A 12,804-nucleotide genomic window follows, 5' to 3' on the forward strand; every position below is an offset into this window, starting at 1 on the left:
ATATCTCTTGAGAATTTTTCGTATATATATCAAAGATTTTTGGAGAATAACAAGCCATTAAAAAATTACTTTATTAAGCAAGAAATTCTTATACTATTATTATTATATAAAATAAATTGTATAAATTAATCTTTTTATATTGCAGGATATATAATTCTTATTATTCGATATATTGTAATAGCATTGTTTATATAACGTTATTAATAAATAATATATATAAAAGATAAATTTTTAGAGTTTATATCAATAATAATAATCAAATACCCAATATTTCCAATTACAAATCAATTTTTTTCTTCTAAAAAATTTTTTTATAAGATAATATGAGACATATACACTACTCAGAAAGAAATAGGGAAAACTTTTTATATATTTTTGTATATATTATACATATATATATATATATATTCATAAAGTAAATAAAGCGCCAAGTACACACACCAGTTGTAAAAATTGTTGTATGTAAAAAACTACCTTATGAAAGTAATGATATTAAGAAAATTGCGTCAACTAAAAATAAAAATTTATAAAATTATATTAACCAAAAAAAATTGTACGAAACAGATATTTTAATTTCTAAAAAAAATAATAAAATAAAAAAGTTGGACTAACTAAATAAAAATTTATACAATTTCTAGAATTTATATATATTTCTTTTTTATATCCAATATTAAAAAAAAATATAATTAATAATTTGCAATATGGTATCTATTATAAAAAATCATCAAAAATGTAAACAATGATATGCATTCCTTAAATCCAGTAAAAGTTTAAAAAGAAGCTAATATAAAATATAAAAAATAAAATTGAAAATTAATAAAAAAAAAATGGAAATTAGGAATCAATACAAAAAATTAAAAATTTATATAAAAATTAAAATTTGATACAAATAAATACAATGGTACAGGACTTTTCGACTCAGTTTGGCCCAATCTACCTTCACACTTCGGGTGTGTCAAAATTTTTGAGACACCCTGTATACACTTTATAGCAGCGTCAAGTTTATTTAACACGTTCCGTGCCACGCCGTTTTTGCCCAACATGATCTCCAGGCCATTCGCTGTTTTGACTAAAAATTGATATATTGTCACACAATATGTCATTACATCATCAATCCATAAATAATTAGCTTGTTTAGAGTAGTTGCGACACCGTGTACCATAAATGGTACACGTGGCGCTGCGATCATTTCGACTGTGAAAGTCAATCAGTTCGCAAATTTTCAATTAGTAAAGAGAACCTGTTGTATTCGAAATTGTTAAGTATAAAACGAGAGAAATAGAATATCTAACAAAAGAGGCGGTAGGTATATATATGCAGAGAAAACATTGTTTGTTTTTCATTTTTTTCTGTGAGAAAACATGTTTCTATTGTTACCTTTCATTAGTTTATTTTTTCATCTTTTAATTTTTTGTATCGATCGAATGATCTAACTTTTAATTTTTAACCCTTATGATAGGCAATATGGAAGTACAAGACGTAAATAGTTCTAGTTCTATTTCCAGCGAAATAGAAATCTCATTTAGTATAAAACGCTCGCGCAGATTTATATTATCTTCTGATGAGACGAGCGATGAGACATTTGAGGTTACCGCGCGCCATAGATCGAAATCCCGCCGAATTGTAAGTAGCTCCGAAACTGAAAATGAAGCGCCAAATATTACTGATGATTTACCAGACCAATGGATAAATCCAAGTGGAAACCAACCGTCACTTATACCATTCATGGGTACACCTGGAATAACGTTAGTGGATTATTTATGTGCAGAAGAAGAAGAGTTGTGACGTTTTGCAGCGATTGCCCGAATAAGCCATTTCTATGCATCCCTTGCTTTAAAAAAATCAACCATTACTTGTAATCCATAATTATTGTACATATAACAAATAAACAAATTTATGTGCTTTGTTCTATACTGCATTTTGTTTAATGCCTCATTCTTTTGGTGGAGATATATTTTATAGAATTAAATTTATCATAAAACATATGTTTTTGGCGGATTAAATGAATATGTCTGCGTGTACCATTTATGGTACACGTGGCCTGTAGATCAAGTTCGACGTGTACCATTTGTGGTACACGTGACACGGAACGTGTTAATGACGCAATGTGCGACACATAGCGATAAGCAAACAAACTAATCGAACTCTCGAGCAGCGTTTCACACAAGTATTTTATCTGTTCAACGAACGTGAGTGAATGTGTATACACTGTCATAGAGAAATTTTTCTGTACATACTGAAACGCGAGTTATACTTTATACAACACAGCCTTTCGATAAATAGGGCCTTGCTACTTCAACAGAGCTAGTAACTGCATTTAATAATATTGGTAAAATCAAAAAAGTATAAATAAAAAGCTGAAGTTTGTTACAATTTATAATGTTATAATTGATATTTATATTGTTATAATTGATATAGTAATTGATATAAAAAAAATCTGCAGACAACTTGCAATAAAAAAGTAAAAGTTATAGCTGCATTATGTTATTTTATCGTTTTTTGTTTATTTTGTATATTTGTGTAAATTTTGATGTCTTAATTGGTGTTTTTGGACAAATTAACAAATCTAACAAAAATGAATACAAAAAAGATATTAATAACATTAGTGATATGCTACCTGCTTATATAATTGCTTCGAAAGCTAGTCTCGTTAATTCAACTATATGCGGAAAGCAATTACGAGACTTCCGCGACGCCGTGGATCAACGAATATTATGGAGCTTAAAAAGTAAGTAAAAAGAAAATTTATTTATTTAATTGTAATTTTATAAAGAAACTCAAAAATATTATTTGCGTTTACTCTATACTGAATTAATTGTTTAATTTCAAAAACTATAATTAAAGTTACCTAAACTCATGTGCCTTTTTTTATTATTATAAAAAGAAAAAACGATTAGTTAATAATTATTAGTAATTAGTTAATTGCGGTTAATTTTAATTAGAGAGTATTACATTGTAATAAAAATAAACTATATACGTGCAAAATTATCTAGCCTAGATATTTCTAGGACATATTTATAGGACAATTCAAGTGTACAGATTTAATATACAAACTTATAACATTATTTACCCAAACTCTGTCAGTATACAAATAACAATAAAAAAAGTGTTAGAAACATATACATATGTTAGCCTGTTATATGTTTACATATAATAAATGTGTAGAAACATACACATATGTAAATACACATACACATATCTAAAAATGCTTTATTAAAAAATTCTAAAAAAATATAAATAAGAATATAAAAATAGGATAGAAATAAGATATGATAACAGATTTATTTTTATTGTAGCTTCATGCAAATTTAATTTTAAAAATGTTTTTTACATGTCACACTCATCTAGTAAAAAAAATTAGTAAGACATTACTCAGAGACTTGTTGACCATGCTATTTTACTATCTGACGACCAGTTTCATGGAAAAAACATTGATGTCGTTAAGCAGATCTTACTTAATAATTGTTTTCCGACACACATTGTAAATCGTTATATTTGTAAGAGACTGAATTTTTTGAAACACTGGAGCAGTAGCATTCTAGGTGATGGGGAAATTGATACAGACAAACCCTCCTACATCGCACTACCGTTTGTCGAAGGCTTGAGTGACGATGTTGGTCGGTTGCTTAAAAATATGGGACTGACAGTGGTTTACAATATACCTAAAAAATTAAATTCACTGATTAAACGCGGCAAGGATAGTTTGCCTATTAGCAATAGAACGGAGGTTGTTTACAAAATAAATTGTAAGAATTGTAGCGCTTCGTATATTGGCCAGACAAAAAGACACTTAAGCACCCGAGTCAAGGAACATTGTAATAATATAAAAATGCACGAAAGTAATTTATCCGTAATTAGCAAACACAAATTAAAATTTGATCATGACTTCGATTGGTCAGCGCCTGATATTCTACATAACGAAAAACATGTAAGAAAGAGAGAAATAGCTGAAATGTTTTTTATTAAAAAATTTGACATTAATTCCCAAAAAGATACAGAGAATTTAAACAACATATACGATAAATTAATAAAGGTCGTTTAGTTGATCTCAGTATTCCAAACATAGTGGTTGACACAATGTCAGTTTGACATTTCGATTTTTCTCTTTCTACTTTTTAATTATAACGTAAGTTGCTTAATCCTACTTTTTTTTTCTTTGTAACATGACTATCATTATTTATTGTATTGTAATTTTAGTTTCACTTGATAAGGACCAAAACCATATGGTCGAAACGTCGTGATATAATAATCAAACAATAAATTGCCAGTTTGGTCGTATAAACACTTGTTTATTAATTTATTTACTGGCGACATTTTTAAAATTAAACATAATATTACTCAGAGAGTATCAAGATGACTTTCGACATTTTGAAGGCACAACTCGGAGAACAAGTTTTTATTAGAAAGTTTTAGAAAAAAACATTCAAACAAGTTTAGTAACAGCAAAAAGATGTGAACGAGCACATTTAAATAACAAAACTATGATTAAAAATGTAAAATCTAGAAAAAAAAGTCACTTGCAATCTGTCGAGATATAATAATCCTAATAAAATTTTTTTGTAAGTACAACTATGCACCGTAAAAATGCAAATGCATTTTTTTCTTTAATGTGATTCAGATTGAAAGATAAAAGATAAAATGCGTAAAATATATATATATATATATATATATATATATATATATACAAGATATTTAAAATATCTGCGTAAGGCATATGCTTTATTTAAGAAAATATTCAACACAATAAATGTTTGAGAAATTAGTTTTTTATCGCCATTTAAATAATATCTCTTATTTTAACAGAAAATGATTTATTTTTTAATTCAATTATTGGTACAATTATATTTAATATTTAAAATTTAATTTTGTATTTTATTTTTAAATTTTTATTTTATTGTTTTATTTTTATCGGCAAAACAAATTTATAATATATAAATTCTATTCTTTTTTTGTACTAACCGTCAGTCATAAAAATAGAAAATTAACTAATAATTATATTATTAGTTTAATGATATTAAGACATTACTTTGTATATTATATTACTATATTATTACTAAAATATGGAATAATCTTATCTGTTGCGTGTAAATATAAAATTGTTTATTATATTACTATATTATTACTAAAATATGGAATAATCTTATCTGTTGCGTGTAAATATAAAATTTTAATAATTATTTATAATCTATATTTAGAACATGTGTTATTGCTCAAAAGACTATGTACAAATTATTACAATATTATCATATTATATGGTTTACATTAATTAATATTATTTAAAATATGCCTTCTAACTTACAAGTCTAAATCGAAAAAAGGCGTATAATGTTTCAAGTGTTGATCGTGTGAAACGCTGACGCACTGAGTCGCGCTGACGCACAAGCCTCGCGCGGAAGTTAAATGACACGCGATTCGAAGAAATTGCGAAAATGCAAGCAAAGAAATTTGACTTCAAATTGTCATCCAAAATGAATGACACAATTATACAAGTATATACATATATACAAATATATATAATCATGTTGCTTAGCGATCCTTTCCGAAAATTAATCGAAGGGAAGACAATAAAACTTTTCATTAACGAGTGGAAGAGAGTTGCAAAATCAAAAATACACGAGTAATTTTTGATCAGTCAAATATTCTAAACTCTAATAATAAGTCACGCGTACATCATAATCTCTTAGACGACTTAGACTAACGAAATGTATATAGAGTTCAATCACATGCGCGAGTCAGACAATAAAAATGACATAAAATAGTACTACGTGACTATATAAAATAGTACTACGCGATTACATACGCTAAGAATAATCGCGACTAGAAAATACAAGATTACGAGAAGAACCAACGCAAACTGTACAAACAAAAGGTCATTTAAATTTGATGATTGAAAATAAAAAGTTAAATAAAACCGAATCATGAGTGCGTTCTTGGATGAATCCCGACTTTCCCAAGTTCAATTCCGTGATCTTAAAAAAAACCTTTGTGTCTCCCCAGAGGCACATGATTTTCTAATTAGTAAATAATAACAATATAACATAATATTTTAATGTGTATTCAAATGAGTAGTCATTAAAAAGAGAGACAAAAGGTGAAATAACAGTTCGACTATTAATAAGCGGGACCGCGGGATTGGCTGGACAGTTGGCTTCAATTAAGCCCCGGGGTCTCTTCGTCTCCGCATTTATACCTTTAGGATCTTTAGCCGTTCATATCGCATGTGTTTGTGTATGCCAGCCTATGTATGTTAGCCTATAAATTAAATCAACGAGCTTGGTTACACCAATATTATTTTTGCTTTAAACGAGACTTAAAACTTTTGGCCTTTGACAATAACTAATGTCGTGGCTTTTGATTTTAAGATTAAGACTAATTTAATCGTTGATTAACTTATAGTCTAAAATCTAAAGCCCAAATCCAAATAATATTGACTAGTGTCAAAGATTACAAGTTTTAAAACCCGTTAAAGTCAAAATAACATATTGGTCTATCGGGCCTAAATAATGTGAGATATTCAAAAATTATTTTTTAAATTCAACAATTAATAAAAACATTGATAATGGACTAATTTTTAACAAGAAAATTATTGCTTAATATTTCTATTTGAATAATAATTGTTTACTTTTTTTTATTTAGTGCTGGATTCTAGTGGTGCATTTAAACCAGGTTTTCTTTATGGAAATAATTACTGGCTGGGAAGTCGTAGTCAATGTCTCGATACGATGAATACAGCTCTTTTAGAGGACGCAGAGCGGCATACATTAAATAATACGATATATCATGACCTACAAAAAAAGTTTCCGCCTTTCGAGGTAAATTACTTTGTCGCTCATTTCAAACACAACAGTACTCTTCAATACCACATAAAATTCTATACCATTGAGGTAAGCATACATTTTTATAAAATAAATTTCTCTTTTTCTCTCTTTCTCTCTCTCTCTCTCCCTTACATAAAATTAGCTAGAAAAAATATTAAATTATAAATTATATATATATATATATATATATATATATATATATATATATATTATATACTTTGTACACATAAAAATATATTAATATGTACTATACAGGATATTTTGTTTTAGGATATAATTACGCTCGGTCTCTGTTTACCAGCATCGTGTTCTATAAATGATCTAAGTTTAATTCTGAAAAAAATATTTCGCGACAGAATTTTTTCTATCAGTGACCTTTATTCTATGGACTTCAAATTGATCGAAGTTAAAAATCTGAAAGATGAATCAAAATGGTTACTTTATGATTCGATATTTTTCATCTGGTAAGTCAAAAAATGCCAAGAAAATATATAATTAATAATATATATAAAATAATAATTACTTTTTTTATCAGTATATAATAATAATTACTTAAAAAACAGAAACACTTTTCATACGTTAAAAATTGTCCTATTTTCAAACCATTGCAATTCTGCGAAATCACAGAGAAAAAAATTAAAAAAACATTTTGAAACTTAAAGTTTCTTTTTAATAGGTTTTTGGTACTTAAAAAAATTTTTTTATCTTTTTTGTTCTTTAAAATTATATATTTTAGCATTTTACAGTTCAATAAAAAATTTCTCTCAAAAATTTTAAGTTCCATAAACTACATTTTGTCTAAATTTTTAAGAACAAAACAATGTGTTTTGTTTTTTTTTTAAAGCAAAATAAGAAAGATAAAAAAATTTTTTAAATCATTGATAGTATTAATAGCATTAAAATTGAAACTTCAAGCTTCAAAATGCTTTTTTATTTTGCCTACGATAATTTTTCGCCGAGTTTGAACGGTTTGAAAATAGTCCAATTTTTAGTATATAAAAAATGTTCTCTACTTTTTTTGAGTAATATATTTTATAGGCAAATTTTTGTATGGCTTTCAAAAGTTTTGAAATAATAGAAAGATATATTTTATATTTATTTTATAATTGCAGTATTTTAGCGCTTACTTTTTTCATAATGATAATCGGAACAATATACGATATATTTGTGTATCAAAAAAGAAGAAAATATTTAGTTGTAAAGGATAAAACTATAGCTAGTAAGTATCGTATTTAAAATCACTTTAAAAATCTAATAACAATATACTAAAGTCTTTCTCTTTAAAAAAGACATGTTATTGACATTTGATTGCCTTTTATCTACGACACTGATTAATTCTTTTGCTGTTTGTATATATAAAGTGATTATTGTTCAAATATTGTCTAAACATTTTCAAGAAACTAAACGCTTCTTATTTTTCACGAATGTTTTTTTTATATCAGCGATCTATTTTTGAAGATCGAATATAACACAAAGTATAATTCATTTATAAATATTAGTCATTTATAAATAAAGTCTAATTCATTTATAAATATTAAAAATTATATCAACGGTTTCAAAACTTATTTAAAAAACCTTGAATCTATTTAAATTATTTCTTAAATATTATAACACATCGAATTGTCAAGTACAAATTGTCAAAATATGTGATCTCCACGATAACAGCTACTCAAGAAATAAATACAGCAAAAGAAAACCAAACAACATTGCGGAAATGGGGGAAGACAACAATATATCAATAACATGTTTTTTTTAGAGGAATTAATTAATTTTATTTTTTCAAGTTTTTTCATTTAATCAATGTCATATGTTGATTTTTATACATATATAAATATACATTAGAAATTCTGTATTGCGATACAGATGTGATAGATATACCCAAGGAAATGGAAATAACATCTTCGTCCATATATCAAGAAAGCAAAATTGGACAAATACTAATGTGTTTTTCTATATACACAAATACAAAAATAATATTCAACACAAAATTAGATGCTGACGCAATACCTGCTATTCACGGATTAAAATTTTTAAGTATAATTTGGATAGTTTTTGATCATACCGTATACTTCATGTTAGATTGTATCGGTAAGTAATCAAAAAAAAAAAATTATAAATTTGATATACATATATCTTATTTTCTACATATAACAGATATTATTTTGTATATATAGATAATAAAGCATTATCAATGAGATTCACCTTTGATTTTCTCATTCAAATATTAACTAATATAATCATACCAGTAGACACTTACTTTTTTTTAAGCGGATTTTTAGTAGCCTATTTATATTTGAAGGATAAAATAGGCAAAAAAAATTCTACGTCAATTGAATACAAAAAAAAACTAAATGAATTTTTTATTCATATAATAAAAAGATTTATTCGGTACGTTTTTTTCTCTCTCTATCTTTATTTATACAAAAAATAAACAAGAGCAATGCATATAAAAAAAATTTAGAATTAAAATTTGACATTGAAAGTAATTTTTTATATATACATATTTATATCCCAAATTTTAAGGTTGACACCTGCATACATGATGATGATAGGAATAGTACAATTAAATTCAGCTTGGTATGACATGAATTCACAATTTTACCTAACACATAGAATGTATGAAACTTGCACAAAATATTCATGGAGAAATCTTTTATATATAAATAATCTGTTTGATTTAGATTCGATGGTATAAATATATTTAAAATAGTGATAATTAGTTCAATATTGATAAAAAATATTAAAATTTTATTTAAAATTTTTTATTTTTTCATAGTGTATGGTTTGGAGTTGGTATGTAGCCAATGACATGCAATATTTTATAATTGCTACTGCGCTATTGATTTTATCAACTGTGTAAGTTGATCTATTGATGGTATTATTATAATCAGTATATATACTGGGCATATATTCAAATAAATAAAAGTTGCTAATTTCAGGTATTTTTACATAGCTGCTGGCATATTGGCTGCACTTTTAATAAGCTCAATTGTACTTACCGGTTATATTTCATATATTTACGAATTTGTTCCGACGTAAGTGATAAAAACATTTTGCTAATTATGAGATAAATTAAATACTTTTTTATTGTAGATTATATGAACAACAAAGACTTCTAAATGTCTTGTATTACCCTCCTTGGATCAGAATAGGACCATATATTATTGGCATAATTACAGGTTACATTATAAGAAGACTAAATAAAAAATTGGTTTTAAGAAAAGTAAAGTATAATTTGATTTTTATATAAAATAATATATTTAATGTGAAAAACTAAGCAATTATTAAATTATTAAAATAGTTACAAAATACATGAATATATTATTCTGATTTATTATTTATATATTAATTTATAAGTGTATTAATATATTTATATATTAATATAAATTTAAAAAAGTATAAAACTGAATATTATAGTATAAAAGTGTTTTTATTAATTTCAATAAACTTGAAGCATGTGATCAAAATCATAAGTTTGAGCAAAATTTAAAGATTTTGCTAATTATTTATTATATATAAATAAGCATAATTTAATCATAGCTTTAAACAATGTGTAAAAATTTACTCTATCTAAATCTATTTTATATCTAACAATGTCTAATAATAAATCTAGTTCTGCACAACTTTTCGCTTCTATGCAAAGCAAGATTCTCACAATGTCAATATTGAGCAATACTTAACATTTGTTGACAGAACTCAGTGACCTTGCTTCTACAACATATTTTATTAAAATCGATAAAATTAATATTTGAACTATTAACTCTAAATCTATATTTTCTTATTGCGTTATAATATTTTATATCTAAAATAATTTTTTTTTTAGGGAATTGTAATTTTATGTTGGTGTTTTAGCAGCGCGTGTTTTATTTTTGTATGCTTTTCTTCGTTAATCTTTTATAAACAAAATGTATCTATTCTGTATGCTGCTATCTATGTTGCATTAAGTAGAACAATTTGGGCCACAGGTATAGCATGGATTGTAATAGCTTGTTTTACTGAGTATGGTGGTTAGTATATTTAATAAAATATATATAATAAATCAGATTATACACACATACATACTCTCTTATCTATATAAATAAGTTATAATATTATATTTGTGACTTGCATCTTTTATTTAAATTATTTTTAATTTATTCTTTCTTTATTTCAGTAAATGCTGGCATAACGCATAAAAATAATTCTATAATTTTAATATATCTTATTTTATCACACATATACATACAAATTATTTTATTATGTTACAGGTATTGTTAATCAGTTATTATCATTAAAAGTCTTGATCCCTTTCAGCAAACTTACTTATTGTGTTTATCTTATACATCCTTTTGTCATACAGTTGAATCACTTGACTAGTGAAACATCCATTCATTTGGAATCACTGCCTGTGGTAAGCCGAGATTATTCCTGAAAAAAAATTGATACTGATAAAGAGAGAACTTCTTAACATTTGTTATCAATTTTTAGGTTGTTATGTTTATTGGATACTTTGTGATTAGTTACATTTGCGCTTACGTATTATCTTTAATGGCAGAAGTACCATACATCTTATTAGTACGAATGTTCTATCAACCTCACAATAACATCAGAAATTATACACACCGCAAAATGTCATAATATTACATATCATAATCAAAATATTGTAATATTAAAATACTAATTTTAATATTAAAATATTAATGTAAATACAATGTTTTCTCGTTTCAAAATTCGTTGAAAAATGCTTTCTTCAAGGGACATTAAGGGATCGTTTTGCTCCACGTGTAGTACACAGTCAAACAGATCATATATGTGATTCACCTAGTTAAAAGTATTTTAGATCATCGGATTTCAATTACGCTTAAAACAATCAAATTTTTAATAGATTTAATCGATAATTTAAATTCCTATTAATTATGAAAATGTCATTACTCTTGTTTTACTTGTTCTATTCGTGCTTTAAATGAAGATATCACAAAATATTTTTGTTTGTATTAAAACTTATGAATGAAATCATAAAATAAATTTTATCAATTATGTAAAGTATTAATCGCATATATCATACATGTGTTACACTTTATAATAATTTAATATTTGTATAAATATGTAATATTATATATTGTATATTAGATATGTATATTATATATATTATATAATATATATTAGATATGATATGAATGTAATATTGTATATTAGATAATATATTATATATCATAAATATATCAGGTAATAGTATTGGTTTTAATAAATATTGTTATTAATTTTAATAATTATTTGTAATAATGATCACCAATTTTAATAGTAATGGTTCGTAATATTATCGATTCTTTAATATAATATAATTATTATTATGTTAAAAATAATAATTATATTAATAGTAATAATTACACATCAAAAAAGAGGCTAAAACATTTATCTGGATAACTAAAGATATTTTTTAAAAATATTTTATTTGCGCGTTTTATTTTTTATTTGGTTATCATTAATCTATTTCCTTCTTTTTTTTTATAATTATTATATAATATAAATACGGACAATGGCAATTGCGTTATTTAAAAATAATAACACTAAAAAAAGTTTAACAAAAAAATTTAATTATTATTTTATGCACACTATTATTGTATGATGATCCTTTTCTATTGCAACTTGGATCGCGAAAGTGTGATCCAAGTTGCCCAAATTCGCGATTTTTTGCTAAAGATTACAAACGTTACGTCAAGGCACAATCCTCTTTTCTAAATTAACTTCTTCGCTTGCACTCGTCGACTTACACTACGATAGAGTCCATTATCGTCGCATATACCAACCCTCTCTCGACGAGGGATGGATTCTTCTTTCTTTACGATGGCGGTTTTGGCAACAAGCTCGTCGTAAATTCGGTAGATAATTCTCTCACCCTAGCGTTAACCTACATTAGATGCGATTTATTACAGTTTATAACTTTACGGTATTCGGCGTCTTTCAGTGACTAAGTTAAACTTGGTGAGTTCTAGAAGTGCGGAGTCTG

General features: G+C 25.7%; 1 protein-coding gene across 7 annotated transcripts; it reads left to right on the top strand.

Annotated features, from left to right (window-relative positions):
* Positions 1-2,190: 2,190 nt before the first annotated feature.
* On the top strand, positions 2,191-11,845 carry LOC126849999 (nose resistant to fluoxetine protein 6-like). Of its 7 annotated transcripts, none has more exons than XM_050592569.1 (14): positions 2,200-2,307; positions 2,444-2,728; positions 6,637-6,884; positions 7,089-7,282; positions 7,931-8,037; positions 8,682-8,906; positions 8,993-9,206; positions 9,342-9,507; positions 9,595-9,674; positions 9,758-9,853; positions 9,912-10,041; positions 10,642-10,825; positions 11,066-11,208; positions 11,286-11,845. In XM_050592569.1, the coding sequence occupies exons 2-14, from the start codon at positions 2,482-2,484 to the stop codon at positions 11,433-11,435; spliced, it is 2,184 nt and encodes a 727-aa protein (XP_050448526.1). In that variant the 5' UTR covers positions 2,200-2,307; positions 2,444-2,481; the 3' UTR covers positions 11,436-11,845. The 7 variants fall into 7 exon arrangements, with proteins under 7 accessions (XP_050448516.1, XP_050448570.1, XP_050448526.1 ...); XM_050592578.1 differs by lacking the exons at positions 2,200-2,307; positions 2,444-2,728 and adding exons at positions 3,396-4,126; positions 4,198-4,559; XM_050592559.1 differs by having other exon boundaries at positions 2,191-2,728.
* The last annotated feature ends 959 nt before the right edge of the window (positions 11,846-12,804 follow it).

Source organism: Cataglyphis hispanica, chromosome 1 (genome assembly GCF_021464435.1).
Source record: "Cataglyphis hispanica isolate Lineage 1 chromosome 1, ULB_Chis1_1.0, whole genome shotgun sequence".
Classification (NCBI taxonomy): Eukaryota; Metazoa; Arthropoda; class Insecta; order Hymenoptera; family Formicidae; genus Cataglyphis; species Cataglyphis hispanica.

Coding starts and splice junctions, on each gene's coding strand:
- LOC126849999 (XM_050592559.1), top strand. CDS start 2,482: ATGTTATTTTATCGTTTTTTGTTTATTTTGTATATTTGTGTAAATTTT. Junction 2,729..6,636: donor AATATTATGGAGCTTAAAAA/GTAAGTAAAAAG, acceptor TTTTTTATTTAG/TGCTGGATTCTAGTGGTGCA. Junction 9,207..9,341: donor ATAATAAAAAGATTTATTCG/GTACGTTTTTTT, acceptor CCAAATTTTAAG/GTTGACACCTGCATACATGA.